The following is an 11,016-nucleotide window of genomic DNA, read 5'->3' as shown; positions in this document are numbered from 1 at the left end:
CGGGTTTGGCCTTCATTGTAAATAAGAATGTTCTTAACGGACTACCCTAGTTAAATAAAATGATCAGAGATTGCACACGTTTTGATTGGTTTACAATTTAGTACTCTGGCGTTTGCCTGTCCCGCTAGCGAACAAAAATTATTATTTTGTAAATGCAAGAATTGGCATTGCCAAGAAACAGAAGTGTTCAGAAGAAATATACACCATGTAAAACCCAGCTTCCCCCTCGACAGAGATTTATCATCTCAAACTAAAGCAGCACCTACATGTTGTGTAGAAAGTGTATGAGCCACAGAAGCGAGGTGTAGGTGCATTGCAGAATAACATTGTCACACGTAGTATCGGATTAAAACATGGTTTATTCAGTACACCAGTGTTTATTAAATATTTACACACCAAAGTGTAGAGAACCTATAATGTGACATTCACAACAGCACAAGAAGGTTGCAGGAACATACAATGACTCCGGTTGAGAATCCCCTCAAAAGAACTGGTTAGCCACTATACAAGTGTTTCCCTCCAAAACAAATGTGTGCTGTTGGGGTTACTGGAGTTGGGAAACACTAGACCACAACCTGGACACGTTTCATTTGATTACAGTTCAAAACAAGTTGAGATGGTGTTTACATCCTTCCCTTTTGGCAGAGAATACCTCTTTTTCAAAAGACCCCCCATCAAGTGAATTAGGGCAACCATATCTTAAATGCATGTGAGGTTGTGTTTAAATTAAAGATGGACAATTGCAAATCAGAGGGGTCAGAGTTCGAGCAGCCACATGGGCAGGCAAAATGCAGCTGTCCAGGTCTTTACTTGGGGGGCCTGTAAGCAATCTTCCTGCTCTTCAGCACAGACCACCTGTGCCTCTTCATGTAATAGACCAGAGGGACCAAGATGGCGGAACCCATGAGCAGCTGGGGGAAGAAAGAGTTTGAGTGAATTGGATCGCTCCAGTCTTTAAATTATGTTAGATACATATGAAATTAAATGCAATGAATATATGAAAGCACTACTTGTCACGTATTAAAACAGTGATCACCAACCTGTGATCTTAAAGGCATTCTTAGTCAATCACCAAACATTTCAGTAAAAAAAAAAAAAGGCCTGCACTCCTATTTATTTTTTTAAATTTGTCTTGCGCTGTTGGCGGTAGGTGCACTTGATTCAGAAGCCCGACGCACCAGGTAGGCAAAATGTTCATTTGTCTGAAGGGACAAACTCCGCCTGCCTGGCAGACCAGGAGAACTGTGGCTAAATCAAGTGTGCCTACATCGCTGGCAATTGGACAGCTCAAATCACTGTGCCTACAGTTTCCACGACCCAAGAGCGAAGTTCGATACTAGCCTACGTGAGATTTTATAACTTTAAAAACCATGACCAAAAAGAATAAAGCATAGAGCTGCTGTTTTTATGAGTTCATGTTTAAGTTTATTCAGCACTGTCATTGTTTTTATTCAACACTTTTTCTAAACATAAAAATACGCTTCTCCCTACTTCTACAATTAATTATTTGCAGCTAGTCGTGTCCATTTGAATAAAGGAATAACATGAATTTGTGCATGAAGCAAAAATAAATGCGGTGAGACTTGAGTTCCACCATTAGGTGGAAAGTGTCCCCTCTCTCTGGCCAGTCTCACATGAGGAAAGGAGAGAGCGCTCTCCCTTCCTCTCTCGGCTGAGACGGACCAGATGCAAGTGTACCGTCTGTCCAGTAAAATAAAAAAGCTAATTATTTATGCTCAGCTGTGCCTCGCAAGTGATATAGCAACTGATCCATTTTGTCATCAAAGCTGGAGTTTTGAAATATAATATGGTCTGAGAAGAATAATATTAGCAGGCCAAAAATAAATAATATTTAACTATCTACATTTGATAAACCTGACTGCATTTGATATTATAGTAACACCATTAAGTTAGAAAAGTATTTGTAAGAATTACAAGGCATGCCTCAAGAGTCCCTGGGGTGGAGAAAGCAAGAGTATCTCACTAGTGCAGGTCAAGAACAAAGAAAAAGGAAGACAATGAATCTAAGACCTGTTTATAAGCATCCAAGTTGTTTGGATTCAGAATTGGAATTGTTGACCAAAAGGATACTGTAAAAGTCAACTTCCAATCAGATAGACTTAGATGATGTAAAGACAACGGAACCTTTACTACCCAGAGGTATGACAAGAGGGGGGTTGGTGAGATAATGCAACATTCCTAAGACAGCACAAAGGAAATTCTGGTATACAGTGTAAAGCAGTCGTGTCAAACTCATTCCCTGTAGGGCGTAGTGTCGGCAGATTTGTGGTATTTCCTTTCAATGAAGACCTCTAAAACCAGGTGAGGGGAGTGATTGATGAATTAAGGTCACTAATTAATGAAGTACAAGGGAGGGATGAAAACCCAAAGATCCTCAGCCCTCTGTGGAATGAGTTTGACACCTGGTGTAAAGAGTCACTTTGGGGGAGGGGCCATCCTACAGCCAATATGCTAATGTAATGTAATAGACCTACTGCACAAACCTCATTCCTAGAGAACTGTTGTTATTTGGTTAATGTTGCATAGGCTTACATTTATCATGTTTAAAACAAAGAAATCTGAGCGGTAGATCTCCGCTTGCTTCTAGTGACCACTTTTTTTTATGAAATAAAGGAAGCACTACTGAGGCAAATCCCCTCTTTGGATTGCTTGACAGCAAGCAATGCCCCACATAGATCTACCACTTCAAGAGTGCTAAGTGATTTGGTCATAAACAGTTGAAAGAGGTATATTTACTAAAAACCAAACGGAAGTAAATGGACCGAAATAAAGAGGGATTGCCTGAATTTGAAAATGAACTTGTTTTCATCGCAAAACGTTCTGCTACGGTTTGCACTAATGAATACACCCCAGGTTGAGAATACATTTCTGATGCTCGTTCTATTACGCCAGAAGGCAGCACCCCCTCCCAGCTTACCTTCAGGCCCATGCGTTTACGCTGGTCGTGCTCAGGCTCGGCTGCCCACCGGAGGAAGGTGCACACATCCTTGGCCACCTGGCTCATGGTGGCTGGGGTTCCTGTCACATGAGAATGGAAGGTTTTACTTGCAATGATGGTAATATGTGGTTGTCTTATCTACCTTAGTGGATTCAACTGACTAAGTTGCTCTTGTTGAGAGTGTCTGCTAAATGACCAAAACAGAAAATGCCACTTTCACTATACTATATCAAGTCATAAGTATGACTCTATACAGACATTCAGCCTGTCAGGTCAAAGGTTAAAACGGAGTCCTAGGAGCACAATGTATAATACCTAGGATAGGATAAGTAATCCTTCTCACCCCCCCCCCTAAATGATTTAGATGCACTATTGTAAAGTGGCTGTTCCACTGGATGTCAGAAGGTGAATTCACCAATTTGTAAGTCGCTCTGGATAAGAGCGTCTGCTAAATGACTTAAATGTAATGTAAATGTATAAAAATTACTTTATGAATTGATTTATCCATTATTTCAAGTTAGTGAACCCAAGAAGGGGGAATCCTACTGACCATCCTCGAATTCCAGGACCTCATTGTAGATAGGGGGAGCCATGCCGATGGCCTGGCCTGGAAAGTAGGGGTTGTAGTAGAGGCCCTCTCTCACCTCCACTCCAGCAGGGGGCTCACAGTAACCCGTCAGCAGGGAGAATACATAGTCTTCACCTCCATGTCTGGAGCAATGGAGAGAAACAACTTAGGACAAGGCAATGTAAGGTACGATATCATTGCATGATTAATAGGAGTGGAGTGTCTTGCTGTGGATTTACGAAAGTATATTATCCTGCTCCATAGACAGTAAAAACATATTTTGGGTAAGAAAAGGTTACAATATATTGTACCTTAAATCTAACTTTTCGTTTACTGTCGATATGACCCATCACCAGATACTCTGACGTTAGCAACAAAGTACCTGGCATTGACGATGTAGCTGAGATCTGGTGGCAAGGCTCCGCCGTTGGCCACACGGGCAGCCTCTGGGTTGGGATATGGCTTGGGGAAGTAGTCGGAGAGCTTTCCTGGACGGGTAAACATCTCTCCCGACTCGTCAGGGCCATCCACCACCTCAATCTGAGCGGAGAAAACAGACGGCGGTCAGTGACTTGGAGAAGGACCAAGATGTCCCTAGAAACTGATCGGTTTGCATTTCCGCTCCTAATGGTTAATGTTAGGACAGGGAAAACTGATCCTGGAACTGTGCTCAGGTGCAAGTTCTCACCAGAGCAACTGATACACTCATCTATAAGGGCATGACCTAGTTTAATCTAATGGTCAAGGACACAGCCTTACCTCCTCAGCCAGAACCTTAACTTCCGCCTCTGTGTGCGACACTCCAACCAAGTTACGGAAGGCCAGGTACTCCATGCTGTGACACGCTGAACACACTTGCTTGTACACCTGATATCCACGACGGATGCTGCAATATAAAGAAAACAGTTAAGATCCATTTCATCCAGTCCTCCTTGTCAGGCAAATATGATCTAGTATGTAATAACAAGATTCTGTAACGCTACTTGACACCCGCGGTCACTACCATGGTTATGACGCGGTCACTACCAGGTTATGACGCGGTCACTACCAGGTTATGACGCGGTCACTACCAGGTTATGACGCGGTCACTACCAGGTTATGACGCGGTCACTACCAGGTTATGACGCGGTCACTACCAGGTTATGACAGTTGACAAACTTGTCATAACCTGTTATAATATGGTCCTAACACTGTCGACATTTCTACCAGTTGTGACATATTGCGTTATTTTATGGCGGGTTATGAGACCAACATAGGAGTGTCAAAACCCACAACTTCCCATACAAGGTAAAACATTCCACTACACAATAGCCTAACACATATACATATACACACATATTTTTTTTTTTAAATTGACCATATTAAATCATCGTAATTGAGCACACATCGATGTCAGACATGTACCAACACAATGCTCTGTTGCTGATGATGGATGAATGAATGCAGGAGCAGATTTCAGGAGCAGGACAAGACACCCTCCTTGTGATTGATATAAGGGCATGTACGTGATAGGCCTATCTGGCTTATATGATTATGATGGTCATAATGCTTCTTGACAGTGTCAGTTTATTTTCCATAAGTTACTTAAAATATTATGAAAAAAACATGTACAAATTCATTATAACAAAGGATTTAAGGAACAAACTTTCAAACGAAAGGAAACTTCTTGGCAGAAAAAAAAATGGGTTTTGACTCTTTAGGTGTCATAACCAGCCATAAAATAAAGCAATGTCACAACAGGTGTAAATATATGGTTCATGACAGTGTTATGGCCATATTATGAAAGGTTATGACAACTTACACCAGCTGTTATGACATGGTTATGACAGTCATAACAAGTGTTACTGAAGAATTCCTAAGAAATGTATATTTCCCTAAAATGAACAGAAACAAAGTCTCAAATTAAATGTTTCATTGCAAGCACCGGAAAAAGCCTGAGTGATAACATTACTGTAAAATGTTACATGCAATTACACAATTGTGTGTCCTTCTTGGTTAGGAGTTAGCTTGTACCTGCTGTGGTCAAGGGCTGACAACATGCCGTTGTGGGTCCAGGGGTAGTTGGGGGGGTGGAGTTCCAGGTCTGAGGCCTTAACAGACTGCTGTAGCATCAGAGCAATCCCGGCCCCACTGGTTGTCAACACACCAAACATTGTCAGGGCCACCTTCTTTGACCTGGGTAGACTGGCAAACGACATGTTGACCTGTCGAGGAAGAGAGTTGACATAAGATATCTAGCCTAGTGGTTAGAGTGTTGGACTAGTAACCGGAAGGTTGCAAGTTCAAATCCCCGAGCTGACAAGGTACAAATCTGTCGTTCTGCCCCTGAACAGGCAGTTAACCCACTGTTCCTAGGCCGTCATTGAAAGTAAGAATTTGTTCTTAACTTGCCTAGTAAAATAAAACCTATAGATAGTAGTGTATCTAGCCAGTCTCAAATCAGTCGTTTTTATAAATAAAATCTAGCTAGCTATGTCAATTCAAACCACCTCTGGCTCTGTAAACTAACGTTAGCCAGCTTTCCAGCAATGTGATTGTATCAGGCTAACGTTACCTGGATTTTGCTTTCCAGCTAGCTCCCTAATGAGCTAACGTTACTTTTGTAATCAACCTGATGAAACGGCAAGAAAAGCAGGCATCTCGCTAACTACACTGTTAACGGAACCTGACATGGCATTATCCCTCCCCCCCATCAACTGGCGACGATCTATGTTCAAATGCTAACAAACACCCAATACGATGTTCAATCTGCCATCGCTTCAAAATAGCAAGGATAACATAATGGGTAGTGCCTTAAGAATGTAGCAAGCTAGCTCACATTAATGTTAGCATTGCACGAGTGACCTTGCCTGTTAGCTACAGTACTAGCTAGCTAACGTTACCCGGCTAGCGGTCAGGGTGGCTTTGAAAGTGTTATCTTTCCTACAAAAAACCAGGCAGAAGCGAGCATAATCCAAATACAGCATTGAGAGGATAAACATATCATACCCGAGGGGCCTTGATCGTTTTTGGCGTGCATAGTAGGGCTCTTCCAGTCCCCGACAGCACGGCCACTCGTAGCGCCGCCATCTTCCTGCCTTTTCCTGCCTCGAAAGACAGCGGAACGCCAATTTATGTAAGGCTAGCCACAATTACGTCAGACATTGCGTTGCGCGTTATTCCGCCTGAGCCTGATTCTGGGATGTCACTAGTTACACACCGGCATAAACCCCGCCCATTTCTACAATTTATCTTCTTGACATGGGATTTTAAACCTAACCTTAAATTAAGACCAAAAAGTAAATTTATGTATTTTTACGATATTTTACGAATTTTGACTTGGTTGCTATGGTAACTAGTGGAAACGCTGATTCCGTTGATGCCGCGTTCACGACAACTGGGAACTCTGAAATCTCCGACCTCAACGCTGTCAAGACAACTGGGAATTGGAAAAAACAAGCACCGAATGGGAGACCTTTTTTGAATGGTCATCCAACTCGGAATTCCAAGTTGGAAACTCAAGAGTGCAAATTATACCATGACGTATTTTTTTTCTTCTCTATTTTTCCACGGACCTACTATGCAGGCTTACATTTGTTTATGGGCATAATAGTAAATGTGCATGTTTGTCCACTCCAAAATAATTTAACTAGTGCCATTTGATGAATGGAAATAAATAACCATCTGTTACAAAACAGCAAATAGTGTAATGACATTCCCTGCTGACAAAAGTACCTTTTTTGTAGAAAGAAAAGTTGGGACACCTGAAAAGGGACTGAGATACGGGACCAGAGACAGAAGAGGGAGCGAGACACCCCACTCGCTGTTTTTTCACCCGTTTTTATAAATCATGAATAATGATGATTGATAAAGTTACAGAGGCATAATTATCATACCCGCCCCAAAAAAATATTGTAATGGTGAGTGGTTAGCATGTCTTGGGGGTAGCCTATGATATTTGTCCGTCTGTAACTTTGTCATTCACAATTCGGTCATGTGTCACAACTATCAGGATATGATACAGATACAGACACGGGCAGCGGATAGTATAGCTCTCAGATAATTTATTACAAATACGGGTCAAGCAAAGGGCAGGTTGAGGACAGGCAGAGGATTGTGATCCGGTAAGAGTCAGGCAGGTACAGGACGGCAGGCAGGCTCGGGGTCAGGGCAGGCAGAATGGTCTGAACTGGGAAAAACAGAACTTGAGCAACAGGAAGACGGGAATGCCCGCTGGTAAGACCTGACAAGACAACATGACCTGGCAACAGACTAACAGAGAACACAGGCATAAATACACATGGGAAAATGGGGCAGAGAGGCGACACCTGGAGGGGGGTGGAGACAAGCACAAAGACAGGTGAAACAGATCTGGGTGTGACATCATGATTATCCGTAATCATGGCTGCATCCACATGTATGTAGAATTCTTTAGAAACATATTCTATTCTAATTTAAAATAAAAGTGACTCCAAAATTCCCTTATGATAAATGTCCATAGGATTCCCAATCGAAGTCATGGGATGTCAATGTTAGTTCATGGGACACTCATGAGTCACCATCAGAATCCCATGTAAACTCATGGGGCCACCATGGCAGACCCATGAGATGCTATGGGGTACCTATAGGAGATCATGGGATACACATGGGACTTACAGAAACAGTCATATAGCACTCATGGGACCCCATGAGCTTAATATGTACAGTACCAGTCAAAAGTGAAGTAGCCTTATTCAACCAATTTAGCCCGTCAGCAGGACGGTTGCAGCTAGTACTGTATATACAGTACCAGTCAAAAGTTTGGACACATCTACTCATTCCAGGTGTTTTATTTATTTTCACTATTATCTACATTCTATAATAATAGTGAAGACATCATAAAGTAACCAAAAAAGTGTTTATTTGAGATTCTTCAAAGTAGCCACCCTTTGCCTTCATGACAGCTTTGCATTCTCGTGGCATTCTCTCAACCAGCTTCATGAGGTAGTCACCTGGAATGCATTTCAATTAACAGGTGTGCCTTGTTCAAAGGGTATACAGAATATATCCCTATTTGGTAAAAGACAAAGTGCATATTATGGCAAGAACAGCTCAAATAAATAAGCAAAGAGAAACGACAGTACATCATTACTTAATGACATGACAGTCAGTCAATGCAGAAAATGTCAAGAACTTTGAAAGTTTCTTCAAGTGCAGTCGCAAAAACCATCAAGCGCTATGATGCAACTATGATCAAGCGCTATGATGCAAAGGGCCAACATAGAAAAGGAAGACCCAGAGTTACCTCTGCTGCAGAGTAGAGTTAACTGAACCTATTTTCCACCATAATTTGCAAATAAATTCATTAAAAATCTTACAATGTGATTTTCTGGATTTTTTTTCTAATTTTGTCTGTCATAGTTGAAGTGTACCTGTGATGAAAATTACAGGCCTCTCTCATCTTTTTAAGTGGGAGAACGTGCACAATTGGTGGCTGACTAAATACTTTTTTGCCCCACTGTATGTGGGTATATGGTACCTGTTAGGGATCAAGGGGCTTTCTGGGATGTGCGTTGGCATATGATTGCTGTAAATAAGTGTGTTAGCTAGCATTCACCGATGTAATAGTCACATAAGCCCATGCTACAGATTTTTACCATCGACAGCCATCAACATCGTTAAGCCCTCCACAACTAACGTGCTGTTTCCTATTTAACAACATAAATAAATAATGCTCAACTGGGACCACTGGCTGGGGTGATTCATTTGGACAAAACACAACGCAAGGAGAGTACGATTTACATCTGTTACATCCGCATGTGTGGTTCCCATCTTGAAACATGGAGGAGGTGTGATGGTGTGAGGGTACTTTGCTTTATTTAGAATTCAAGGCACAGTTAACCAGCATGGCTACCACAGTATTCTGCAGCGAAACGTCATCCCATCTGGTTTGCGCTTAGTGGGACTATAATTTATTTTTCAGCAGGACCATCACCCATAACACACCTCTAGGCTTTGAAAAGGCTATTTGACCAAGCAGGAGAGTGATGGAGTGCTGCATCAGATGACCTGGCCTCCACAATCCACCCAATTGAGATGGTTTGGGATGAGTTGGACCGCAGAGTGAAGAAAAAGCAGCCAACAAGTGCTCAGTATATGTGGGAACTCCTTCAAGACTGTTGGTGATTTATTTACAGTTCAAGGCACAGTTAACCTGTTGATGCTCTGGGGGCGCTATTTCATTTTTGGATGAAAAACGTTCCCGTTTTAAACAAGATATTTTGTCACAAAAAGATGCTCGACTATGCATATAATTGATAGCTTTCGAAAGAAAACACTCTGACGTGTCCAGAACTACCAAGATATTTTCTGTGCGTGCCCTAGAACGTGAGCTTCAGGCAAAACCAAGATGAGACGGCATCCAGGAAATGAGCAGGATTTTTGAGGCTCTGTTTTCCATTGTCTCCTTATATGGCTGTGAATGCGAGAGGAATGAGCCTGCCCTTTCTGTCGTTTCCCCAAGGTGTCTGCAGCATTGTGACGTATTTGTAGGCAGATCATTGGAAGATTGACCATAAGAGACCACATTTACCAGGTGTCCGCCCGGTGTCCTGCGCCGAAATTGGTGCGCAAAAGACAGCTGCCAGTATTTTTCCATGGGATACAGAGAGGAAAGCAAGCTTCCACGAACTGCATATCAATGAAGAGATATGTGAAAAAACACCTTGAGGATTGATTCCAAACAACGTTTGCCATGTTTCGGTCGATATTATGTAGTTAATCCGGAAAAAGTTTTACGTTGTAGGTGACTGAATTTTCGGTTCGTTTCGGTAGCCAGACGCAATGTAGAAAACGGAACGATTTCTCCTACACACAGACGCTTTCAGGAAAAACTGCGCATTTGGTATGTAACTGAGAGTCTCCTCATTGAAAACATCAGAAGCTCTTCAAAGGTAAATGATTTTATTTATTTGGTTATCTGGTTTTTGTGAAAATGTTGCGTGCTAAATGCTACTCAAAATGCTATGCTAGCTTTGCATACTCTTACACAAATTAGTCAATTTCTATGGTTCAAAAGCATATTTTGAAAATCTGAGATGACAGTGTTGTTAAGAAAAGGCTAAGCTTGAGAGCAGACGCATTATTTTCATTTTATTTGCGCTTTTCAGAAATCGTTAACGTTGCGTTATGCTAATGAGCCTGAGGCTTTAGTCACGATCCCGGATCCGGAATGGGGAGTTCCAAGAGGTTTTAACAAGCATGGCTACCACAGCATTCTGCAGTGATACGCCATCCCATCTGATTTGCGCTTACTGGGACTATCATTTGTTGTCAAGCCCCAAAGGCCCAATCAGTCCCACAGACACAGGTGAGAGAGTACTCATCATGTCACGCCTGCTCCCGCTCCCCCTCTCTGGAGCTTAAGGGCGCCATGCTGCCCATCATTACGCAGACCTGTCACCATCATTATGCACATCAGCACTCATTGGACACACCATGACTCCTTCACTTTGTTGATTGGCCCTTCTTT

The 11,016-nt window shown here is 42.2% G+C and overlaps 1 protein-coding gene across 1 annotated transcript; it reads right to left on the bottom strand.

Moving 5' to 3' along the window:
• Window positions 1-341: 341 nt before the first annotated feature.
• Window positions 342-6,637, bottom strand: LOC135542367 (cytochrome c1, heme protein, mitochondrial-like). The gene is made up of 7 exons (XM_064969289.1): window positions 6,516-6,637; window positions 5,541-5,731; window positions 4,287-4,413; window positions 3,910-4,067; window positions 3,510-3,670; window positions 2,939-3,039; window positions 342-911 (listed from the first exon to the last, which is right to left on the bottom strand). Exons 1-7 carry the CDS (start codon window positions 6,594-6,596, stop codon window positions 807-809), a joined length of 924 nt encoding a protein of 307 aa, XP_064825361.1. The 5' UTR covers window positions 6,597-6,637; the 3' UTR covers window positions 342-806.
• Between the last annotated feature and the right edge of the window lie 4,379 nt (window positions 6,638-11,016).

The sequence above is a fragment of the Oncorhynchus masou genome, chromosome 6, assembly GCF_036934945.1.
Source record: "Oncorhynchus masou masou isolate Uvic2021 chromosome 6, UVic_Omas_1.1, whole genome shotgun sequence".
Classification (NCBI taxonomy): Eukaryota; Metazoa; Chordata; class Actinopteri; order Salmoniformes; family Salmonidae; genus Oncorhynchus; species Oncorhynchus masou.
Note: the sequence above shows the minus strand (reverse complement) of the source record. Positions and strands in the feature narration are given on the sequence as shown.